Genomic DNA, 26,013 nt, shown 5'->3' on the forward strand with positions numbered 1-26,013 from the left:
AAAGAATTTAGAAAACTTTTCAAATTACAAAAATCAATTTCTAATGACAATTTTGGAATTTGTCGTGTGATCAGGTATTGGCTGAGTAGTCCAGCAAATGCAAAGTCTTGTACCCCACCGCTGATCCGCCAATGTAGGAAGTTGGCTCTGTATGTGCTATTTCAAAGTAAGGAATAGCATGCACAGAGTCCAAGGGTTCCACTTAGAGGTAAAATAGTGGTAAAAAGAGATAATACTAATGCTCTATTTTGTGGTAGTGTGGTCGAGCAGTAGGCTTATCCAAGGAGTAGTGTTAAGCATTTGTTGTACATACACATAGACAATAAATGAGGTACACACACTCAGAGACAAATCCAGCCAATAGGTTTTGTATAGAAAAATATATTTTCTTAGTTTATTTTAAGAACCACAGGTTCAAATTTAACATGTAATATCTTGTTTGAAAGGTATTGCAGGTAAGTACATTAGGAACTTTGAATCATTTCAATTGCATCTATACTTTTCAAGTTATTCACAAATAGCTATTTCAAAAGTGGACACAGTGCAATTTTCACAGTTCCTGGGGGAGGTAAGTTTTTGTTAGTTTTACCAGGTAAGTAAGACACTTACAGGGTTCAGTTCTTGGTCCAAGGTAGCCCACCGTTGGGGGTTCAGAGCAACCCCAAAGTTACCACACCAGCAGCTCAGGGCCGGTCAGGTGCAGAGTTCAAAGTGGTGCCCAAAACGCATAGGCTTCAATGGAGAGAAGGGGGTGCCCCGGTTCCAGTCTGCCAGCAGGTAAGTACCCGCGTCTTCGGAGGGCAGACCAGGGGGGTTTTGTAGGGCACCGGGGGGGACACAAGCCCACACAGAAATTTCACCCTCAGCGGCGCGGGGGCGGCCGGGTGCAGTGTTAGAACAAGCGTCGGGTTCGCAATGGAAGTCAATGAGAGATCAAGGGATCTCTTCAGCGCTGCAGGCAGGCAAGGGGGGGCTTCCTCGGGGAAACCTCCACTTGGGCAAGGGAGAGGGACTCCTGGGGGTCACTTCTGCAGTGAAAGTCCGGTCCTTCAGGTCCTGGGGGCTGCGGGTGCAGGGTCTTTTCCAGGCGTCGGGACTTAGGTTTCAGAGAGTCGCGGTCAGGGGAAGCCTCGGGATTCCCTCTGCAGGGGGCGCTGTGGGGGCTCAGGGGGGACAGGTTTTGGTACTCACAGTCGTAGAGTAGTCCGGGGGTCCTCCCTGAGGTGTTGGTTCTCCACCAGCCGAGTCGGGGTCGCCGGGTACAGTGTTGCAAGTCTCACGCTTCTTGCGGGGAGATTGCAGGGGTCTTTAAAGCTGCTCCTTTGGATAAAGTTGCAGTCTTTTTGGAGCAGGTCCGCTGTCCTCGGGAGTTTCTTGTCGTCGTCGAAGCAGGGCAGTCCTCAGAGGATTCAGAGGTCGCTGGTCCCTTTGGAAGGCGTCGCTGGAGCAGAGTTCTTTGGAAGGCAGGAGACAGGCCGGTGAGTTTCTGGAGCCAAGGCAGTAGTTGTCTTCGGGTCTTCCTCTGCAGGGGTTTTCAGCTAGGCAGTCCTTCTTCTTGTTGTTGCAGGAATCTAAATTCTTAGGTTCAGGGGAGCCCTTAAATACTAAATTTAAGGGCGTGTTTAGGTCTGGGGGGTTAGTAGCCAATGGCTACTGGCCCTGAGGGTGAGTACACCCTCTTTGTGCCTCCTCCCAAGGGGAGGGGGTCACATCCCTAATCCTATTGGGGGAATCCTCCATCTGCAAGATGGAGGATTTCTAAAAGTTAGAGTCACCTCAGCTCAGGACACCTTAGGGGCTGTCCTGACTGGCCAGTGACTCCTCCTTGTTGCTTTCTTTGTTCCCTCCAGCCTTTCCGCCAAAAGTGGGGGCCGTGGCCGGAGGGGGCGGGCAACTCCACTAAGCTGGAGTGCCCTGCTGGGCTGTGACAAAGGGGTGAGCCTTTGAGGCTCACCGCCAGGTGTTACAGCTCCTGCCTGGGGGAGTTGTTAGCATCTCCACCCAGTGCAGGCTTTGTTACTGGCCTCAGAGTGACAAAGGCACTCTCCTCATGGGGCCAGCAACATGTCTCTAGTGTGGCAGGCTGCTGGAACCAGTCAGCCTACACAGATAGTCGGTTAAGTTTCAGGGGGCACCTCTAAGGTGCCCTCTGTGGTGTATTTTACAATAAAATGTACACTGGCATCAGTGTGCATTTATTGTGCTGAGAAGTTTGATACCAAACTTCCCAGTTTTCAGTGTAGCCATTATGGTGCTGTGGAGTTCGTGTAAAACAGACACTCAGACCATATACTCTTATGGCTACCCTGCACTTACAATGTCTAAGGTTTTGCTTAGACACTGTAGGGGCACAGTGCTCATGCACTGGTACCCTCACCTATGGTATAGTGCACCCTGCCTTAGGGCTGTAAGGCCTGCTAGAGGGGTGTCTTACCTATACTGCATAGGCAGTGAGAGGCTGGCATGGCACCCTGAGGGGAGTGCCATGTCGACTTACTCATTTTGTTCTCACTAGCACACACAAGCTGGTAAGCAGGGTGTCTGTGCTGAGTGAGGGGTCTCTTAGGGTGGCATAATACATGCTGCAGCCCTTAGAGACCTTCCCTGGCATCAGGGCCCTTGGTACCAGAGGTACCAGTTACAAGGGACTTATCTGGATGCCAGGGTGTGCCAATTGTGGAATCAAAAGTACAGGTTAGGGAAAGAATACTGGTGCTGGGGCCTGGTTAGCAGGCCTCAGCACACTTTCAATTCAAAACATAGCATCAGCAAAGGCAAAAAGTCAGGGGGTAACCATGCCAAGGAGGCATTTCCTTACAAGCTTGCTTGAAATATTCTTCTGAAACTTTGGTGTGATATGAACTTAGAAACAGCCCTGAACTGATGTATTATCAGTGCCATCAGTACATGCAATGTACACAGTGCTGGATGGAGAACCTGTGATGATGTCACAGTAGAGTTGTATCCTGTTTTTGGAAATGGTTGAGCAGCTGGCTGGGCAGGGGAAATTAGAAATAAATCTTCCATGATATATTCTGACCACCTTCATACCACTGGAATCGGTCATAGTCAAAAAACAGATTCCATGGCTGCGGAGAACTTCAGAGGTGGATCACTAACCTTGGCCTTGCAGTGGTTGCTCTCAGCTCAGCATCGTGCCATTGGGTAAATGAGAATATGTATATAAGCATTGTCATTGTCTGTATAAGAATCTGTTCATGGGCTATGGGGCTCTGCTCATTCCAAAGTTCAAGCAAATGTAGAATTTATAAGAAAAGGGGCTTGATTTTTATTCCCTGTTGTTTTCTATTGGTGCATAGGTCCACTTGTGGAACATTGGGCATGAAAGAAAGGTTTTTGATAAAGATGGGAAACAGCTGAGCTAGGTCTTTAGTCCATACACCAACTAGCAAAATGTTGATAGTGCCACACTCAGGTATCAACATCCTCTGTTGAGGTGCTGGCTGGGGACATTACCCAGTGCAGTGTTTGCCTATTGACATTCAACAAACGATTCGCCACAAGGAGGAATCTAACATTACATGAGTTTAATTATGTCAACTTGTCTGAGGTAGTAGCAGTAGTTTTCCAACTCATGAAGCTATAGGTATCCACACTCGGGAAGCTTCTGATGAGGAGGTAAGAAGAAGCACCATAATTCATGTAGATTGAATTTAGCTACATGGCTCCTGACAGCATAGACTTTGGCCTTTTAAATATTCACCTTGACAATTATGCCAGGAAGTGAAAATGCTCCTTCATACACATATATTGATATTCGTTATACTTAGGGGAAGTTTTACACCCTTGCAAAATATCAGGGGCAAACACAAATACAAAATTATTTGCATTACATGTCTTCTCTGTCTTTGCACCAGATATGCAGTTCTGTATGAGTAAAGAGGAATATTGCACACACATGGTATTTTCACTGGCTTCTTCAGTACTATTTCTGCATTTCCCACACATTGGTTCATCAATAGCTTGCAGTTAATGCTAGGAGTGATCTTAAAACACAAATGGACACTATTATCATCAACTTAAAAATTGTGCTAGTGCTAAAAAAGGAATCCATGTTTTCATAAGTCTCGGGTCGAGTCAGAAGAAGGCCCTTCATCATACAGGTTTCAATAAATAATCTGATCAGCTGCATATCGCAGTCTTCCATCCCACTTAAAGATAGTAGGAAAGACATTCATGTTCTGGATGTGACAGGTAAATTGTTTCTTGCAAGGGTTCACAAAGTGCAGCAACCCAATATGAAATTAAGTATTATATTAACACAGTCATTGGCACCACCATATCAAACTATATACAAATGAGACATCAGTTATTGTGAAGACATGGCATTCCTGATTGCTAGTGCACCAGGAAAACAGATGAGTGCACTGCAGGATTGCAATGGATAAGCTGTTGATTGCAAATTCTCGCAATAAGGTAGTAGCAATCACATGTCAGGATTTTACCAAAGTTGATATCAGCTTTTCATGTGACTTGGATGATTACATAACTAGTTCCATACTTCCCTTCACCCACTGTTATTTGGTAAAATTAAAGGGTCCAGTAGATAAAGTAAGTTTAACTGGTGTATTCCATATGAAATGTTTGTCCACAACACAACACGTCGAACCAGTGTGGACCTCAACAGCCCACTGGTGCTGTCTGCAATCCACACTGCTTGTTCGTTTAGCGTTTGTTATATAACAATCCAGCGACCATACCATATAAGAATTATGAGAGTACAAATTAATCAAATCTTTTGAGAACCTGTTGTGGGTACGCACAGAACTATACCCAAATGATCTCTTGCCAATGCAACACACTCCAGAGACTTCCCACCAGCACATGCAAGGTTTCCTTCTGACCATTGTCAGAATCACACTGAGTTCTTATGGGTTGTAGCCAATGTGCCCAGTCAGCATTTTGAACATAGATTTTCCTCTTACACATTATATTCACTTGTTCAGGTGTAAGTTTCACTAACTGCCGCACTAGATTTTTGACATTATCAAAGTATTTCTCCAGTTCATCTGACCGTATGAATTTCTGTCCCATTCTTAGTAACGTTCTCATAGACTCACCAGCCTGTGCATACCCTGGGACAAAACGTGCATGGTATTCAGCAAGCCCCAGGAAAGATCTCAATGCATCTTTGTCCACCAGCGCCTTTGCTTCTTTGATCGCTTTAATGAGTGACAGTTTACGTTTTATACTATCACATGATACAATAAGCCCAAGATATTCAATTTCATTAGTGGCAAATTTACATTTATCTAATCTTATCGTCATGCCACATTGCATTAACATTGATAAAACCTTTCTCAAAATTTTGTTACGTTCAGTCAAGTCTTTTGTGAAAAGCAAGTTGTCCTCTTAGTACACCTGCACACCAGCAATGTCCCCATAGAAATTAGCCATAGGATTTTTGGAATACGCTGGCCGCAGACGCCAGACCGAAGGGCAATCTGAGAAATTTATATTCCCAGTAAGGAGTCACAAATGGTGTTTAATCCTGTAAATCAGTGCTCAATGCAACCTGATGGTAAGGGGACCTTAGATCATTTGTGGAGAACCACTTAGCTCCAACCAAGCTGGGTAAAAGGTCATGGATTTTAGGGTGGCAATCCACTACGATGTTGTTATTAAGGGTACGCAAGTCAGCAATTAGTCTAACCTCACCTGACATTTTGTGTCCCACCACGATGGGTGCCACCCACTGAGAAGAATCCGTAGGCTGGATAATACCTAGAGATAATAAATCATGTGTTTTCTTAAGCTCTTTTCTTATACTCAGCAGCACTGGGCAAACCTTGTGAGCTATATGTTGCACATTAGGGACTAATTTAATTTGATGTTCAAACCCCTTGACTTTGTCCTCATGGTTATCAAATAGTGGCTTGAAATCAACCAATACATTATCAACAGATTCTTGAACGTTACTAGCAAATGAAACTAGAACATTATAAACCATTACAGGGTTGTCAGAACCTGGGACTAGGTATAAACCCATTTTGGCAAGGTCCTGCCACTCTATGTTATTTCTGACGTTAATCGCAACAAAACTTTAGTTTATGTCTCTCTACCCAGACAGGAAACGTTGGCCTTGAAGTAACTAAGCATATCAATATCCTTTTCCCCAAACGCCTTGGGGTTAACATCTGTGGGAAGCAAAATGCAATTAGTGCCCCAAACTTCTTGAAATGTGGTGTCTCTCAGAATGGTGATGGGTGATTCAGAATCAGCCATGATCATTAGTAACACGTTATCAATGTGAGCTTCACACGTAGGGCCTTTAACAGGTGAGAACAACATTGTTTAACACAAAACTTCATCCACATCAACGTTGCCAATCTTCATTGGTTGTTTAGCGCTCTTACATACACTATTAACCCAATTTGTTTACATAACATAAACTTTTTTCCAATAGCCAGACAGCTGGGGAAATTGCTGAGGTGAGTTTTGTGACCCGCATCTGTGGCAAGAGCCAAAAACCTGTTTGCCAGTGCTTTTGAATAGCTTTCCTTTTGTGTTAACAGCACATATAGACTCTGAATTATCATCATTAGGAACTACCACGTTGACGCTAGGTTATGGATGAAAGGGGAGACCAATCTATGCATTTGGCTAAGCCAACTACTTCACCCAAGGTTGGATTCCTGCAACTCAAAAGTCTCTCTTGAATCTTCCTTGAGTAACAGTTAAATACAAATTGGTCACAGATGTGCGTGTCAAGGTTAGTGCCAAACTTGCAAGTTGTAGCTGACACATATTTCTCCACAGTCGCTTCGGGTTGTTGTTTTCCCCTGCAGAAGCTATGACGTTCGAGCATGATGTTAGGCTCATCTGAGAATTGTTTGTGCAGCCTAGCAGTAGCCTCCAGATAAATCTTCCTTTGACCATCTCCAGATGGTGCGGGTACAGTGGTAAACTGTCAAAAACTTGTTGTGCTGCATGACCCAGGCTACCAAACAACAAGGCAAATTTGCGCACAGGACTGTACTCCTTAGCGTCTACGGCAACAAGATGGTTTTCAAACCTAAACCACTGACTCCACTTTTTGAGTGGTTTCCCAGGTTGAGCTAGAAAGGGAGATGGCTGTGTATTCTGCTGTGGAGTGGTCATGACGAAATGTGCAGTAGCAAAATAATTACAAAGAATGCAGTATAAATAAACAGTCTCAATAGCCAACAGTACTTCAAAAACATGGAAATAAGTGACACAGTTCAAGAAAATAATGCCTGAAAAGTACCTTACTTATGTATCAGAATTTGATTCAGGATTTCATACATCATGAAACCTTGCATGAAATTGGAAACTTGCATGAAATTGTGACTGCTGCTGTTACTGATGAGAAAATAATTAAATATGTCCTCCAAGTAAAAATTTGGGAATATCACAGTTTTTTGTGCTGGATTTTGCCATGCAGGCCCAATTCATGATGGCCGCCAGCTGACTCAGGAAGGGAGAGTTGAAAGAGAGGCTTGGCCAGCAGTAGGAAGCGAGGCAGCGAACGCTAACAGTTGGAAGGCTCCACAAGGGCTCAGTGAGGCACGAATGAGCCAATCAAATGACAGCATGCATGAGCCAATTGAAATATGCCCTCCACAAAGGCTCGGTGAGGTACACATGAGCCAATCAAACAATGCACATAAGGCACACCTCCAAAGCCAAAAAGTACCTCCTCATTGCCCAGTATAGAAATCCTGTGCAGACAGCCATATACAGCGGTTCGGAGAAGCAGAGAGCCAGGCGAAGACCATGAGTCTGCTGTGATGTTGTCCAAATGTTGGCCAAGATCAGCAGCCTGCCACAATGTTGTACAAATGTGGGAGAGCAGAAAAATAAATCCCAAAACATCGCCAATATGGTATGTGGTCAAATTGAAGGAGCCAGTAGACAAAGTAAGTTCAACAACTTGTTTATTCCATGCGAAACGTTTGCCCACAACGCGACACATCCATTTAGTGCGTATCTCAACAGCTCACTGGCCGAGGTCTGGAAGCCACACTGTTCATTCGTGAAGTGCGTGTTACAAGACATATAATAATCCTACGTGCATAGAATACCCCTGGAACATTAAACACTGCACTTAACCACACCCACAAATACATTTCTACTTAGATACCTCAAGAGCCTTGTGTTAATACCTCAGTAGAACTATCAACGTATGTAACATTGACAAAACACTTGTCCCATGCCCATGTACATTCAGCTGGAGACAATGCCTTTGCAAACAGTCTGATAGCCACATGGATGGTGCAGCTTATTAGAAGTTGTTATTAACAAACAGGAAAAGTGAAAGGCCCAAAGATCATTCTCTAACTTCAACTGCATTCATCAACGAAATACATTTTCAACTTTCTGCATGCTTCTACTAACTACTGTTGCCTTCATTTGGATGCAACCTGAGAAGATTAGGTGGACAAGTCGTCATTATGAATGCATAAACTACTGCCTAAGCTCCAAAGATACCTCCTTGATGGAAGAGTTATAGTTACCTTATGGAAACGTGAATCACTCACATGTTATTTCTGGAAAGGAAACTATTGCTTATTGCCACATACAGCAGTTTACATGAGAATAGTTTGTAGGTTATATAACAAAAACTTAATTCCACAGTAAGATTAGAAAAAAACAATGTGTTGCACAAGAATATGTTTCTAAGGCATGTAGAAAAGATGTGTCAAAATAACAGTAAAAGACAAATAATAAAAAGTAGGCAGACGTTATTGCTTCCAACATGTCCTCTAATGTAGTACAGGATTAACTAGAGATGGTTTCAGAGGGATGGCAGTCCGGCTTTTGTTAGGAAGGATCAGGTCACCACATGGCATCTAAAAAATAAAGGGGTGCAGCATGGACAATGTTGTCCTTCTTACACCCTGGCTGAAGGTTGCCTGCCATTTTATGGGGACCAAGACAACCCCAATGACTCACAGCAACAAAAGGCTTCCACCACCACCTCTGCACAAGCCCACCACGAGAGATCAGATCTGTTCTGACCCTACTGGTGTCCTGGAGTCCTCCACATCAGCACTGAATAGTTAGCATTTGTTCCCCAAAGATAATCACCTAATTATCTAAAGGCTTTGTATCTCATGTCTTAATGCTCAAATGACTCATGTGTGTCATTTCTCAAAGAAAGTACATTTAGGGTTAAATGCACGTGCATAGAGTCCATTCTTGGAGGGGAAATCATTCATATTGTTCCTTGGATCAAAGCCAGACCTTTTATGATTTGTTAACTCAAAACCAGCCTCCCTTTGCCTACATCTGTTTTATATTGCTTGTGCTCAGAACTACGTCAATGTCTTTCTTGTTCCAGAACAAATGTCCAATTACAAATGAATCCCCTGTTTCAGAGGAATGTGACAATTAGGTATTTAAGTCCATCTTGCTTACGGCTAACATGATCAGATTTAATGCTTAATGTCTCCCATGCAAAATCTGATGGCACCTGCACACAATCAGCACTGTAATGCAATGTTTTGCAAACTGTTGAATCTGTCAAAGTGCGGTTTTGCGTGACATTATCACACTGTCTTTGAATCTGCTGCTTAATGGTAAATTGTTTTCATGCCCCTTTTGAGCAGAGATTCAGTGTGGGGAGGTGTTCGTCCCAGTAGACCTGCCCACTGACCATGGAAATCCAATTACATAACATTAATGCGGTGGACATAGTATTTGTACCCTAACAGTTTTCTATTTTGGGCACTTTTTTCTTTTCTTCTATTGCAGGGTACCCCCGGGACACCAGGCAAGAATGGTCTTGATGGGAAGGATGGCAAACCTGGACTTGTTGGACCTAAGGTCAGGCATGCAGAATTTGTGACAAAGGGCCTGATTAAGAGTTTGGCGGATGGGGTTACTCCATCACAAATGCGATGGATATCCTGCCCTCCATAATATTCTTCAGAAATCATCATACAGCGACGGGATATCTGTCACGTTTGTGCCAGAGTAACCCATCCACCAAACTCTAAATCAGGCCCTTAGTAATTAAATAATTAAAACCCTTCTTTGATGAATGCAACATAACAAACCACATCCATGACTAAATCCACTGTGTTTCTCTCTTTTCTTGTTTAGGGTGAGCCTGGACAGAAGGGAGAACCAAATGAAAGTGTAAGCAGTAGTTGCCTCACATATTATCCACAGGTTGCTCAAGATTAAATCTGAGGTCATAGGATAGACTGATAATATTCATGAAATCCTCAAGGGGTGATACTTCCATTATTGGGCAGATTCAACCCTTGTTCACCTTTGTTCCTGTACAGTAAGTGGAACAACACAAGGGTTCAGAGATTGTGGAGCAGTAGGTGATCCTGCCTTTCTTCTCTCCCGAGCAAAACATGATGGGGACCTACGAATCCTACTTTCCCCTGGCAATGGTGTGCATGAAGGGATGTGCTGATTTCATGTCTGGTTGCCAAGGCCTTTACTTCCTCCACAACATGTACTTATTTGCATCTTCTTTATGAGCTACACACCAATGACCATACAGCAAAAAGCATAAGCTAAGGATTTTGTACTGTTACATGCCATTAGCTACAGGATGCCATGTGCACTTGCTTAATACACATGGTTCATCTGGGAGGTCCCTTTTGCATGAATTATGGTTTCCATCTATCATGTGGTCCTTTTCCTACCAATATTGTAGCTGGCTACAGGTTTTTACACTGTGAGAGAACAGAGGGAGGGGGCACGAGATTTTGCCCTGATTATAGTAACACACTGACCCTTAACACCTTGTAAAATTCAACCACTGTTTACATACTGTGAATGTTCTCTAGCAACAATTCAACTAACTCTTTCACAGTCCATAAAATGACCGTTAATGTATAGGCCACCTAGTAAAAATGACACTCATTCAAAATCTATTACAACTATGTCAATACCAGGCGCAATCAGCTTAGTGCTCCATCCCAGGGGAATTAAGCCTGTGAGTTGATGACATGCAGAATTTTGCCCATACATCAGTTCCAAATATGGAATTTGATCGGGACTACTCCAGGCTCACTCGCACCAAAAGGTGCACAGTGGAGTTTGTCTCGTTCCACCAAAATGTCATCTCAGTCACCTGACCCAGTCTGCCATCTGCCCCTCAAAGATGGATCAAACTCCATCATGATGACATCTCTCCATATCACCTCTGGACAGTTCTAAGTAGGTGGATGTCGGGATATTGTTGTCAGAAATATCCTCTCATATTAACATTGTGTTCCAAGTATACAATTTGGATATCAATTTTCTACTAGTACCTCCAATGGAGTGATTATTAGGACATATTTATGTCAGACAGTATTCTTATAAGAATAATCTGGAATCATGCCTTCTAAACACATGTTCTCCATTAGACATTTCATGACTTTCAAGCACAGCAAACTACAAACCTTACAAAAATGCTAGTAGGCTGTGGAAGTACCTAAGTTCATTTTGACTGCTGAGGTGTGGGCATATACAATGGCTTTGGCTGAACCATGCCTAGGATTAAAACCATTCCCTGACCTTCTTTGCTCTTAATAAATAACAGAGTGGACTTGGACTGTGCCAAGCATGAGTTCAGATTCCATTCTTGTAGCCATGTGAAGAATACTAATAGACAGAAGTATTTGTAAAGTTGCTTAACTCTTGATCATTAACACTTTCTTGCTGTTGTGAATCAGAGTCACCTGATCTTAATTCCATGAAGTTGAACAATTAGCTTTGCATTGTATATAAAATATAGTTAAAAACAAGATAAATTATGCTCAGTTTTCAAACTAAGTAATATAGACATATTTTAGGGTGAAACTAATTACACTGTTCACACACTGCACTTTGCAATAGGTTTAGTAGTACTACGTTAGCACTACTAAACATATTGCAAAATGAAATTCACAAACTTATGTGCAGAGGTTCTGCCACTCATATTTTTATCTGTGCTGAGAGGTTTTCTCCGACTGCAGGGTCTCTGCACATGTAAGTATACATTTTAGTAGTACATGTGGGAGGGACAGATGGAAGTGGTTTGGAAATGATTGCTTATGACTAAAGGGAAAGATACTGGGTATGGGTAAGTGAGGGTTTAGGGAGGGACGTGCACCCACCCACAAAAGAGTAAGCCCGTTGATATACACAACACTAAACAACAGTGGCATAACCCTGTATTTCGCAGAACATGGGTATCACATGGCACATAGAACACTGGTTCTGTCGAAATGACATTTTATGCAAAATCATTAAATTCTGAAATCGCAAAAATGCTCATAAATGTCTAATCAGCACAATCTGAAATTGCACAAATGCTTGTTAATTAAACTGAAAAATATGTAGGGCCAGACAAAGCAGTTATTGAATAAGTGCCCTGTATTCCTAGTAGTTTCATGAAAATACATAATTGAATCCAACAATCAGGTGCTCCATAGCTGCAAAGTGAAAATAGATCCCATGCAGTGCATCAGAAAGTGACTGTAAATTCACATAAAAACAACAAATTGCAGATCCTTTTAGTAAGCGTGCCCGTCGTGTCCCAATTTTTATTTTCTCTAGTGAGGGCGAAATAGTCACATGTCCATAGTTGCCCAAAAAGTAGAAATTACAAATGCAGGCAACATTTATAATTGTTAATTTTTTGACTCTCCTAAGAAGCATGTGATTCCATTACATTTATAGGGTCTTCATCAGGGCTAATTATGGAACAACTTAGAGTTAAATACGTTTTCTTAAACATCTGGTATTAAGTTCCACTGAGGGTCAAAAAGTGGCAGCTGTATGTGCTTGACCCATCTGTTGAGCCTTCTCTTCCATTGGCTGATGCGCATTGATTATTTATAACTCTGTCACATGTAAACTGAAATTCGCTGTCAAGTCAACAGAGCTCCCACTCAGTGGCAAGCTGCAAGTACAGATTTGGATTGAGTCAATTAGACGTTTATGAACATATCTGCAATTTCAGATTTTATTGATTTTGCCCACAAGTTCATCTGACAGAGCTATTGTTCTATGAACCATTGAAATACACAGACTGCACTTCTAAAGTTAATGCAGCCAAAGAGGGACAAAAAACAGTAGTAAATTACTCCATCTGAGATCTGGAGTAAGTACAGCACCACTCATAGCCAACCACTAGTAATGCAACACCCTTCCATACAGAATAATAGAGGAAGACACTTAAAATAAAACACCCTAGAAAATAATTGTAAACTGTTATTTAAAATAGTAAAAAAAATATATATATATTTATTGGTAAACAATATCTAAAAATCTACATATTTATTATGTATGTATAAAATATTTTAATTACTCTTTTTTATTTAAAAACTAATGTAATAATGTTCATTAAAATATAATTACAACACTATACTTTTTTTTCAAAAAATACCTTTCTTGGAGTTCTAACATCACTAGTCATGAAATATCAAAGAACATTGCATCCCACAAAAAAGCATGCAATGGTATACATCATTTCAAAGAAGTATGGTCCATCCAATAGAGCATAGAATGGAGTTTGTGCATCATGGAGCATGTCCTGCATCCATTCTCAGAATCAAATCGTTAGGATCAAGACAAGGGACGTGCTATTGAATCAATTAAAAAAAGAAAAAACAGAACCTACAAACTCTCCCCCTTGGTCTGTGTGTATGTTGGCCATTAGGTGTCAAGGTTTTAGAGACTTTGAGGGTAAAGCAGATAGTCACTGTCTTATCACACCCGATGTAGCTGGGCTCGCATATTCTATCTGAGGTTGCCCTCCAATCTCTCACTCAGTCATGCCATTTCATCCCCGGAGGCAGGAGGATCTCGTGATTTCTGTAATTTTGATTTCTGATGGATACAACTACCTGTGGATTCCTCACCTAATGAATACTCCCATGGCGCCAGCATTCGACGGAAATCTTCTTACTAGTCTCTGCACGTCGACGAGGACGTCACTCTAGCCCACGCGACGCCGTCTGACGTTATACAGGCAATAAGAGGTCCTCGAGGACGTGCGTACGTCAGTTCCCTTTTTTCCGTGCATTCGAAACGGTTATCTCCGAGGGAGCAACTGTTACTTTTGTGGTTACAGTGTATTTTTGCTGCGTAGCCTTTCGCTGTGGTAATAATGTCGCAGAGAAAGTCTGGATTCAAGCCTTGTCGTGAGTGTGGAGGCAAGATGTCGGTGACGGATCCTCATTCCGATTGCCTTTGGTGTTTGAGCTCCGACCACGACGTCTCGACTTGTGATTCATGCCAGCACATGAATCCGAAGGCCCTCAAAGAACGTGAGGCGAAGCTGTTTATGGCAAAATCGAAGGAGAAGCATCACAAGAAGTCTTCTTCTCCAAGACATCGGCGTCATCGAGACTCCCGGCACCGTAGAGAATCTCGGCGTCATTCGAAGGAGACTCGTTCCAGGTCTTCGGATCGGCGCCGAAGGACATGGGAGATTAGTCCCACGGTTACGCCGCATCCTTCGACGCCGTTGCCCTCTCCGGCGTCTCCAACTTCACCTGGACAGGCGTCGGTGATTGAGGTATTGGAGCCTCAGGTGTTTTCTCCGGCGCAGACGTCGAGGCCGGCGTCGGGGTCGCCTCCGAGACAGGCACCTCAGTATCCGGCTTTTCCCACCCCTGGAGCCGATAGTTCCGCATTCTTGAATGCGGTGTACGCCATCTTCCAACAGATGGCTCCAGGGGGTGCTCCGGCTGGGCCTTTGGCCTTTTCTTTGGGTGATCCTGCGCCTCTTCGGCCGGCACCCTTTATGCCCTTTCTCCCTTTTGGGAACGTGGGCTCGGCGCCGGTGGCCGCTCCGGTGGCTTCAGAAGGATTGGCCCCGGGGATTTCCATCCCATCGACGTCGACGTCGGGATTTCGGCCTGTGACTCCGGTGGGTCCATCTGCTTCAGCTGCTTCGGCGGAGGCATTGTCGACTCCGCGTATTGAACAACGACTTCATTCGAGGAGACGTGCTCTCCGTGTATTAGAGGAGCAGGAGTACCAACGAGCCCTGGAGGAAGGAGAGCTAGAGGACTCGGGTGATGGGCTGTGTGGTCTGGAGTCGGCCAGTGGGCTGGACACTTCCCCTGAGTGGGATCTTTCGTCCCCGGGAGAATATACTGAGGAGGCTGCTTCCTTTCATGCAGTGGTACGGAAGGCAGCTAGTTTTTTGGACCTGCCTTTGCCGGTGGTGGAGGCTAAACAAAACCTTTTAACAGAGGTGTTACATCCGGCCTCAGCTGCGGCGGAGCCTCTTTTGCCATTTAATGATGCTCTGCTGGATCCGGTGTTAGAGGTGTGGAAGAGGCCGGCATCTTCCCCAGCAGTTCACAGAGCCGTGGCCAGGAGGTATCGGGCGGCTCCGACTGACCCTGGTTTTCTATCTAGGCACCCTACGCCGGAGAGCTTGGTGGTGCAGGCCTCCTGTTCATCCAAGTCAGCGCCTGGTTCTTTTCCGACGGTGCCTGGGGACAGAGATTCTAAGAAACTAGAGGCGCAGTCCAAGAAGATTTTTTCGTCCTGCAGTCTGGCGTTAAAAGCCACTAATGCAACCTGTATCCTGGGGAGGTATATTCATGCTCTGATGGATGACATTTCCTCATCGTTTACAGAACTTCCCCAGGGTCTTTTGGATCTTGCTTCAAATGCCCAGGCTGCTGCGACCCAGATTATCCAGACGGGACTGGATACCACCGACTCGGTAGCCAGAGCAATGGGCACAACTGTGGTGGCAAGGAGACAGGCCTGGCTCCGTAACTCGGGCTTTTCTGCGGATGTACAGTCCACATTGTTGGATCTCCCGTTTGATGGGGACAAACTGTTTGGGGCCAAGGCTGATTCGGCCTTGGAACGTTTTAAGGAAAGCAGGGCCACGGCTAAGTCGTTAGGGCTCCAAGCTCCTTCTGCCACGGCCTCTTCCAGATTTTTCAGGAGGTTTCGTGGATTTGGGCGTGGCTCTTCCTCCTCTTCCTTTCGGGGAAGATATCAGCAACCTGCCTCTTCCCATCCCTATAGATCTTTTAGGGGGAGAGGTAGGGTCCGCACCAGAGGAGCCTCTCAGCAGCACTCTGCCTCTTCCTCATCCTCTGGCGGGGTGCAGCAGGGGAAGCAGCCTTAGGCTTCCGCCATTTCCCACTCACTCCTCTCCTGTAGGGGGAAGATTACAGCATTTTCTCACAAAATGGAAGACTGTTACAACGGACATGTGGGTTCTCAGTATTGTGGGAAAAGGCTACACCCTTCCCTTTCGGGAGTTCCCGCCCCTCATCCCGCCCCGCCCTTCTTATTGTTCAGAAGAACACCTCCTGTTGCTAGAACAGGAGGTACAAGTCCTCCTTTCAAAGGGCGCAGTGGAGTTGGTCCCAGAGCAGGAAAGGGGTCGAGGATGTTACTCAAGGTATTTCCTGATATCCAAGAAGGATGGTCGTTTGAGACCAATTCTGGACCTGAGGATCTTGAATTGGTTCCTCAAGCAGGAAAAGTTCAAGATGCTGACCCTAGCACAGGTGCTTTTGGCGTTGAACAAGGAAGACTGGATGGTGTCTGTCGACTTGCAGGATGCTTACTTTCATATCCCGATACTCAAGTCACACAGGAAGTATCTCCGGTTTGTGGTGGGATCGCAGCACTATCAGTTTGCGGTCCTTCCGTTTGGTCTTACTTCAGCACCTCGAGTCTTCACGAAGGTGATGTCGGTGGTGGCGGCAGAACTCAGAAGGAAGGGGATAGCAGTATTCCCTTACTTGGACGACTGGTTGATCAAAGCCAAGTCCCCGGAGCTTGTGTCGCATCATCTGCAGTCAACAACCCAGTTGTTGTTCGACCTGGGTTTTTCGGTGAACGAGCCCAAATCTCACCTAGAGCCCTCTCAGCGCCTCCTGTTCATAGGGGCAGTACTGGATACAACATTGGGTCGGGCCTTTCCTCCGCCTCAGCGGATTCAAGATATTCAGGATTTGGTTCCAATGTTTTGAAATGGAGCGGTAGTTCCAGTCCTCAAGGTCCTTCGTCTGCTCGGTCTGTTTGCCTCCTGCATTCTGTTGGTCACGCATGCTCGCTGGCACATGAGGGCTCTTCAGTGGTGCCTCCGAAGGCAGTGGTCTCAACACAAAGGGGATCTAGAGGGTACTGTCAAGATCTCCAGAGATGCTGCTGTGGATTTGAAGTGGTGGATTGCAAGCAACAATCTTTCACAAGGAAAGCCGTTCCAGCAGTCACCACCAGTGGCCACAGTCATAACGGATGCTTCCACTCTAGGGTGGGGAGCTCATCTGGGGGATCTGGAGATCAAAGGTCTTTGGTCTCCAGAGGAACAGATGTTTCACATCAATCTGTTAGAGTTACGGGCTGTACGTCTGGCTCTCAAGGCCTTCCTCCCTTCCCTTCGTGGTCAGTCGGTACAGGTCCTAACGGACAATACTACCACGATGTGGTACATAAACAAGCAGGGAGGAGTGGGGTCGTACCTTCTCTGCTGAGAAGTTCTTCGACTATGGTCCTGGGCAAAGGACCATCAGATTTGCTTGATAGCAAACCATCTGGCCGGAGTCTTGAACATTTCTCGGCAGACCACGAGTGGCGTCTCCATCCAGATCAAGTCCGTTTAATCTTCCAGAGGTGGGGGTTTCCTCGGATAGATCTGTTTGCCACTCGAGAGAACGCGCATTGTCCGTTATTCTGCAGCCTCCAGTATCCGATGCAGGGAGCGTTGGGGGACGCGTTTCAAATAACCTGGTGCGGCCAGTTGCTTTACGCGTTTCCTCCCATATCCTTGATTCCTCGAGTATTGAGGAAGATTCGCCAGGACCGGGCTCTAGTCATCCTAATAGCTCCGGATTGGCCAAGGAGGGTATGGTACTCCGACCTTCTCCAACTCTCAATGTGCCCTCCGCTCCGTCTCCCTTTCAGGGCAGACCTCCTCTCGCAGTCGCAGGGGCAGGTTCTACACCCCAACCTCCAGAGTCTGCACCTACATGCCTGGAGATTGAACGGGGCAACCTGAGTTCCTTCTCTCTCCCGCCTGAGGTAGTGGATGTTATATTAGCGGCCAGGCGACACTCCACTAAATCTATCTACGCTAATAGATGGTCTAAATTTGTTGCGTGGTGTGGAGAGAGGCAGATTGATCCTTTGCATGCTCATCTATCGGACGTTTTGTCTTTCGCTCTGTCTCTAGCGCAGAAAGGTTGTGCAGTGGCTACCATTAAGGGTTATTTATCGGCCTTGTCAGCCTTCATATGTCTTCCAGACCAACCATCTTTATTTAAATCCCCTATTGTTATTAGATTCTTGAAAGGTCTTCTAAATAAATATCCTCCAAAGCCATTCGTTATGCCGCAATGGGATTTGTCCTTGGTCCTGACTTTCCTTATGGGGTCCCCTTTTGAACCTATGCATTCTTGCCCCTTAAGGTATTTGGTTTTAAAAACAGTCTTCCTGATAGCTATAACATCAGCAAGGAGAGTGAGTGAGTTGCAGGCCTTATCAGTAAAGCCCCCTTATACAACTTTTTATGGGGATAAGGTGGTGTTGAGGACCAAGGCTGCTTTCCTCCCGAAGGTTGTTTCACCCTTCCATTTGGCTCAGGCAATTACTTTGTCCACGTTCTATCCTCCGCCTCATCCTTCCAAAGAGGAAGAAAGACTGCACCGTCTGGACCCAAAGAGAGCGTTGAGCTTCTTTATTGATAGAACAAAGGATTTCAAGCTGGAGGATCAGCTGTTTATTGGATACGTGGGCAAGAGGAGAGGAAAGGCAGTCCACAAGAGAACACTATCCAGGTGGGTTGTTCTTTGCATTAAAATCTGTTACTCTTTGGCAAAGAAGGATCCTCCGGAGGGCATTAGAGCTCATTCCACCAGAGCTAAGTCGGCCACTTCGGCCTTGGCCAGAGGTGTTCCTGTGGTCGACATCTGCAAGGCCGCAACTTGGTCGTCCCTTCACACTTTTGCAAAACATTACTGTTTGGATTCTGAGGTTAGAAGGGACGGCCATTTTGCACGGTCAGTGCTGCAGGATTTCTTGGTTTGACCATTTAGGCACCCACCGCCGGGCGTGGTACTGCTTTGGGACTCTATTCATTAGGTGAGGAATCCACAGGTAGTTGTATCCATCAGAAGAACGAGTTACTTACCTTCGGTAACAACTTTTCTGGTGGATACATTAGCTACCTGTGGATTCCTCACGGTCCCACCCGCCTCCCCGTTGCCTTTCTGGTCTTACCAAGTAATCCTTGAGTACGCTCCTCTTGGTCTTTGAGGGTGCAATAGATGTTGTATATATTATATTTATATATGTATATAGGTATATATCTTTGTGTATATACTTGATGTGTATATATATTTTAAAAAGAGAGAGTTATATATATATATAAAAGATTTACAGTTATTCATGCAATGTTGTGTATTTTTACAATGTAATGGGATGTTGCCTTGCTCTTTCATTGCATTGCCTGGTTGTTCTCATGCACGTAAAAAATGATTGGTACTGACGTCCGCACGTCGTCGAGGACCTCTTATTGCCTGTATGACGTCAGACGGCGTCGCGTGGGCTAGAGTGACGTCCTCGTCGACGTGCAGAGACTAGTAAGAAGATTTCCGTCGAATGCTGGCGCCATGGGAGTATTCATTAGGTGAGGAATCCACAGGTAGCTAATGTAACCACCAGAAAAGTCGTTACCGAAGGTAAGTAACTCGTTCATCTGGCCCATTCGTACCTCCTCCGCACTCGCCTATTCAACTACGTCTTTTATTCAGGTATCATGGGTGGGGGTCACTGCTCTACAATACTATTAATTAAATCTATGCATCAACTTTAATAATTATTAGTGCGTAAACATTTAATTTATTTTTACTTGAGGCAGGGTTTATTTTTTAATTTAAACCAGCAAAATCATGTTTATATTATTTAATATATTTCAATCAATTAAAGATTTTATTAGAATGTGTTAGTAGTTATATAGATTTTTTCATTTTTTCTGCATTTAAATTATATAAAATTAATTTACATTAATATTAACTATGCAAATATTTTAACTAACTATTTTTGAGTTAAATTAACATTTTTATTTACCCAGTTTTTTTTTAACATAGAGAGATTCCACAGTTGGGGTGGAGATCTCTGTGTGGTAAAGTATAGGGAAATGTAAACAAGTTTATCAAACTTTGATAAAGTTAGGTAAAAATATTTTTATGTTCAATGTTATCGTAAATTAACCTTATCTATTTATTTGAATTGTAGAACAAAAGAAACAATGCCCAACACTATTCACCTTTACCTTCATCGTGAATAAAATCTGTAATTAATTTAAACATGTTAAATTAAATAAAAAAAATTAAGTTTAAATTAAAAAAAATACATTTCCATCTAAAGTGAAAAAAATCATAATTTTATTATGCATTGATAATTATTAAAAGTGATGTATAGAATTACTTAAAAGTAATTGTATTTGATTTTATTTAAATAAGGTATGTTATATAAATAGCTATTGAATCTAATTTAACATTTTTTCTAGCAGGTTTTATTTTAAGTTCCTACTTCCATTATTTTCTATGGAAAAACATTGCAGTGTCACTGGTTGTCCATGTGTGTGCTGGGTTTACTACTGTTTCTTACTGATAGTAGTAATTTACACTGATAAAATTGGCTCCATTCCCAGTTTCAGAGAAAGGAGTAATTTTACATCCTGATTTTGTGAATCGCCAAAATCAGTAAAGTTATTCAAAACTGTAACAGTGAGCTGAGACATGTAAACTACTCACAAGTATAAGTTACCTTTGTGAATAGCCCCGTAAGTATTTTGTTTGTTTAGACTCCGTGTCATACGATGGAATTCCAGCAACAGTCTAACCCCTGTTTTGAGTTTCTGATCAATGACTTGGCATTCCTTGAGTGAAAGGTGGTCTTCGGGGTGCTTTTTGCACTGCCACAACATGAGAATAATTTAAATGATTATTGTTTTGTTAATACAGGTTGCCAAAGGACAGAAAGGTGCTCCAGGACCTATGGGACCCGCTGGACCTCCGGGACCAATGGGGCCGCCCGGCATTCCTGGAAATCCTGTAAGTTCAAATGAATGTGAATAGTCACCATTAAGTGACCTACAAATTAAAGCTGGAATCTGAAGTACTCTTGATAGCCTTGAAACTGTACCCAAAATTACAGAACATTTAACAGTTTGCAGGCCCTTAAATACTTTTAAGTATACAAATTAGCCCATAGAGTTTTCTGTTTCTTGATTTATTTTTCTAGAAGAAGTAACAGGGTTATGTGTTTATAGGGGGACTTTAGACATCCCATTTTAATCAATTCTAATGGTATTTATTACTTTATTATATCTGTATGTTTTATGGGTATTTTCTCCAAAATGAACTGTATCCTTATTATTGTTGGTGTTATTATTAAGTAACTTATTTTTCTGAAAAAAAATATAATTATTTATTTAAACCCTTCAATCCAAATTACATAAGTAAATTGCCTTCTTAGAGTCCACATTGGTCATTTTTTCTTCTCAATATCCTTCATAAGTATCAATCCATTCAGTTGTTTTTTTTCTGGCAGCCAACATATCAACCTTTAAACATCTAACACGTGTTTTGCAGGTTATCTTGCTTTTACAAGAAAGTGTCTATAATAGGGGTGTGTGAAATTATAATTCTACTACGGCAGTTTTTGGAAAGGCATCACATTTTGCCAGTTATTTGTCCTTTAGAAATGCTTCAGGCAAAGTAGTAAACCTGGCATGCTTCAGGTATTGCTAGATTTATGGGTTTTGTACGTTTTTTACACATACTATTTTTGTTTTTTAACTTTGACTACTTTCTGAAGATTGAAAACTTAAAAAAAGTCCTAAAGGGCTTTCTGCAACACAGCAGAACCACTTTCAGCAAAATACCAGTGATAGCCTACCTGCCATTCCTGTCAAGAACTGTAGCCTGTGACTAACAGCTCAAAATTTAGGTTGAGTAAAATTGACTTTAGGGGCATATTAGTCTAAATGGTTGGAGTGTGATACACAGTAACCACTTCTTTCTAAATGATAATGTCACTTCAAGTGTGCAGTCTTCTATCCAGTTGACCTTTGTGTGCATCTGGCTATTACATTGTTCTAAATGCTTTTTCTTAACTTTCTTTTTGAAGGGAGTTCCAGGATTGCCTGGCAAAGGAGTGGAAATCAAGGTAATGATACATGTGTATGGTCTTCTTTTGACAGGTTAATTGGCAGCTTTTTATGAGATATTTGATGTATGAGCTATTTACTTTTTCACACAGACATTTGAAAACCCTCCAAGGAGTTAATGTCACTGTCATCACTGACCTTCTATTTTCAGAAGTTATTCTTGTGATTATTCATCATCATGTTTCATTGACTGTTGCGGGCTTTCAGTCCATGCTTCCTGTAGCAACATTTGCAGTGCAGGTGGTACTGTCATAAAAAAGACTTTGTAATTCCTTTTGAGCCTGGTCCCTGCTGTCTTCTTTACCTGAATTCAGAGGGAACAGGGACCCGTGACAAGCCATGTCTTCTTGGGGCCATGAAAGGCATTTATGTCCGCCAGACAAATAGTAATGGTTAAGAAAAGTCCCAGGCACCGTTAAACCAGGGGCGGATAGAGTGGTACATTAATCCCACCAAGCCCCTCGAGGCGGGGGATGACACCCCTCGAGGCGGGGGATGACACTGCCCATGTGGACACTGCTTGGGACACAGGGGATATTGCCATGCCTACCCTCATCCTACAGGTGATTAAAGACTGTAAATTGGCACTGGAAGACAAGATTGGGGGGATGGCAGTCAAGGTTTCACTGCTCCTGCAGGTTCTGCAGAAGCTTATAGAACGCATGACAGAGATCAAATCCCTCCGTGGAGGGCAAGGTTACTTCCTTATGGAAAGAGGTCAGGCAGCTGCAGCACTTGACAGATGGACTGGAGAGAAGAGCAGAGGATGTGGAGGGTCGCTTCAGGAGAAACAACCTACGGTTGGTGGGCTTCCCAGAGGGAATCGAGGGAGCCAAGTCTGAGCTGTTTTTCACTACCTGATTAAGATCCTTGCTTAGGTGTCTTTGGTGGTAGGGTGTCTTTTGACATGTTGTGTTCTAGAGAGAGTCCACAGATCCTTGGTACACTGCCCTCCACACGGTTTCCCCCTCAAGCCTGATTATTATTTTACAGATTTTGAATTATGGCAAAAGAGACTTTATATTTTATTCACCAAGAGACCAGAAAGAAGTGATGTGTGAAGCTGTGAAGGTACTGCTGTTCACTGATTATGCTGTTAAATTTCCAGCAACAGAGTTGGTCCTTTGTGAGAGTCAAAAAGAAACTCAGAGCTATTCAGATTCGCTATGTGTTGTTGTTTCTGGCCAAGTTGAAGGCAATATTTGCTGGGAAATTCCTGTTTTTTTTCAAACCCAAGAGGCCACCTTGGAGTGGGTTGAGGGTCAGAGGCCTCTTCAGCGACAGATGGGTGACTTATGTGCTGGAGGGGACAAGAGGGTGGGGTCGGAACCTGAACGCCTGCTCTGAACCCCAAGGAGAGGAGGTGTCATGTCAAGGAAGGGAATTATGGGTGTCCGCTATGGCACAAGAAGTCCAATCAGAATCATGATGTGAGAACCCTCCCAGACAGTGCCACCCTAGGGGCTGCGAAGACTTCAGATATGCAAAATGCTCACTACTATGCAAACGCTGGCCACCTCTTCATCCTTCTTATAGACATATGATGTGCAGATCCTACAGAAGTCTTTCTCAGTTACATCTATTTTAGTTTGTTGAAATGGGCAACAAATGCCTCAGTCTTTGCAGTATATGGGGTGGGAAAGTTTGAACATTTGCTAGGTTTCTTTGTTTTTTGAGCTGCAGCTTGCATTCAAAGTCTAGGGAACGCAACAGTGCCTTCCCTTATTGATTAGTGCCTATGACTAAGGTGGCAAATTGTACTCAACATAAGGTGGTCTCCTGGAATTTAAATGATTAAATGACAAAATAAAGAAGGGGCGGTGCTCTTGTGATTCAGGAGATGGGTTCCAGCAGTGGTATTGTTGCAGGAAACACACCTCCTTGGCATGTGTTACTCATTCCTGGGCAGACATGGATACACCAGGGTCTACAATGGATACAATAGAGGCTAAGGGAGCATCACAATCCTTCTCCACCGTGCCTTTCCCCTAAAGGTGACAAAGATTTTTCTTGACCCCTTGGGCAGGTGGATGCTGGTCAGTGGGGAGCTGGGAAGCAGTTTATGGTCAGTGTCTATGTTCCTCCCACCATGATCGAAACCCCCTTTCATGATTTGCTCAGTGTACTTAAGACTATCCCCAGGGATGCAGTCATACTGGGTGTGGATTTTAATACTGTGGCTGACACGGGTCTTTACTCTACAAACCCTAACCCTCATATTAGGAGATATCTTATGGGCACCTGATTACAGTCAGCAGTTCCTAGCAATGTGTGGTGACTCATGCACCCACAGATACCTAATACACATTAATTCTATAGACAACAAACACATTCTAGACTTGACTACCTTTTAACCCCGGTGGGAAAGCTCCATGAGATCACATACTCCAGAATCCTCCTGAGATCCTGTCTGACCCTTCCCCGATTGTCGCTAACTATCAGCTACCAGGTTGGGGGAGAATGGGCTGCCTGGCCCCTGTTGGTCCGGCTCCTGATGAGGATGAGTTTCAGTAAGGGATTCAGGAGGCAATAGGGTGCTTTCTGGGCCTGAATAACTGTTCAGTTCTCTCAGATGTCACATTGTGGGAGGCACTGAAGGCGGTCATTAGGTGCAACATCATATCCTACACCAAACTCCATAAATCCCAAATGTGCACAGAAATCCAAGTGTTAGAGCAGGAAGTTGAGGGGTTGTAGATGGGGGTGTCCCGGACACTAGATCCAGCAGTACTCCATAAATTTGACAAGGCCAGAGAATCACTGAGGACCAAACTCTGGGTCCAGGGCAAAATGGCAATTCTAGTCACCAAATACAGAATATATGATGCCGGGGATAAGGCTGGTAAACTGATCTACTGGCTGGCAAAGAGGGAAGTGAAAACGCAATTTCTCCCAGGAACCCACGTTAAGGTGCACAGTTTCGTCACGGACCCAATGGGAAGAGCGTCAGCATTCCTGAATGATTTGAAAGTATTATATGAGGTAAAGGATAATTCGGTTTCAGTGGTAAATAAACCCGTCATCTGGGAATTCCCCCTCCCCAGGCTATAACCCCAGGACAGAGAGGCATTAGATCAGACAATATCAGAGGAAGAATTCCAGGGCGTGATAAGCAGCATGCTTACAGGGAAGGTCCCGGGGCCAAACAGATTCCTGGTGGAATTCTTTAAAAGATATGCATCCCAAACGGTTATGCAACAGAACTTGTTATACCGGGAGACCCTGCAGGCGGGGACTTTGCAGTATGATCTGTGTGACGCCCATGTGGTTGTTATACATAAACAAGGTAAGTCCACCACTAACTAAAGTTAAGCTAAAGTGCTGGCTACATACCTGGTGGTGGTGATCCAAACTTTTGTACACTGGGATCAAAATGGCTTCATGCCCAAGGCGGGCATGTGGTACTGTGTATGCCGTCTACACGTGGGCCTAAATTTAGAGCAATGCCTGGAGGAACCACAGGCGATAATTTTGATTGATTTTGAGAGGGCTTTTGATGCGATCTAATGGACCTACCTTATGGCAGTTCTCGAAAAAAAATGAATATTGGCCTGAGATCCTGAGCATTTATCAAACTCAAATATGAACTCCTACAGGCTGCAGTGCAGGATAGCAGGCAATATCTTTCCCGTTCCTGATATGACAGGGCATGAGGTCTCTCTTTCCCCTCTTGTTAGCAGTGGTGTTCGAGCTGCTGGCTGAATGGGTATATGTCAATGCCCAGATCTGTGGAATGCGAGGACATTGAGACCACGAAGATCACATATCGCTCAATGCAGATGATGCTTTGTTCTATGTTAGACACCCAGAGACCTATATCCCCCATCTAATGCAGATTTTGATTATACACGGGAAGACTTGAGTCTTAAGGTGAA

At 43.9% G+C, this 26,013-nt stretch overlaps 1 protein-coding gene across 1 annotated transcript in view; it reads left to right on the top strand.

Annotated features, from left to right (window-relative positions):
- Positions 1–26,013, top strand: part of LOC138288093 (collagen alpha-1(VII) chain-like) — a 963,348-nt gene that overhangs the window by 529,976 nt on the left and 407,359 nt on the right. The window contains exons 59-62 of the mRNA XM_069229319.1: positions 9,739–9,810; positions 10,090–10,125; positions 20,931–21,020; positions 22,099–22,137. Of these exons, the coding sequence (XP_069085420.1) occupies positions 9,739–9,810; positions 10,090–10,125; positions 20,931–21,020; positions 22,099–22,137 (237 nt within the window). The remainder of the gene's footprint in view (positions 1–9,738; positions 9,811–10,089; positions 10,126–20,930; positions 21,021–22,098; positions 22,138–26,013) is intronic.

This window comes from Pleurodeles waltl, chromosome 4_1, assembly GCF_031143425.1.
Source record: "Pleurodeles waltl isolate 20211129_DDA chromosome 4_1, aPleWal1.hap1.20221129, whole genome shotgun sequence".
Lineage (NCBI taxonomy): Eukaryota > Metazoa > Chordata > Amphibia > Caudata > Salamandridae > Pleurodeles > Pleurodeles waltl.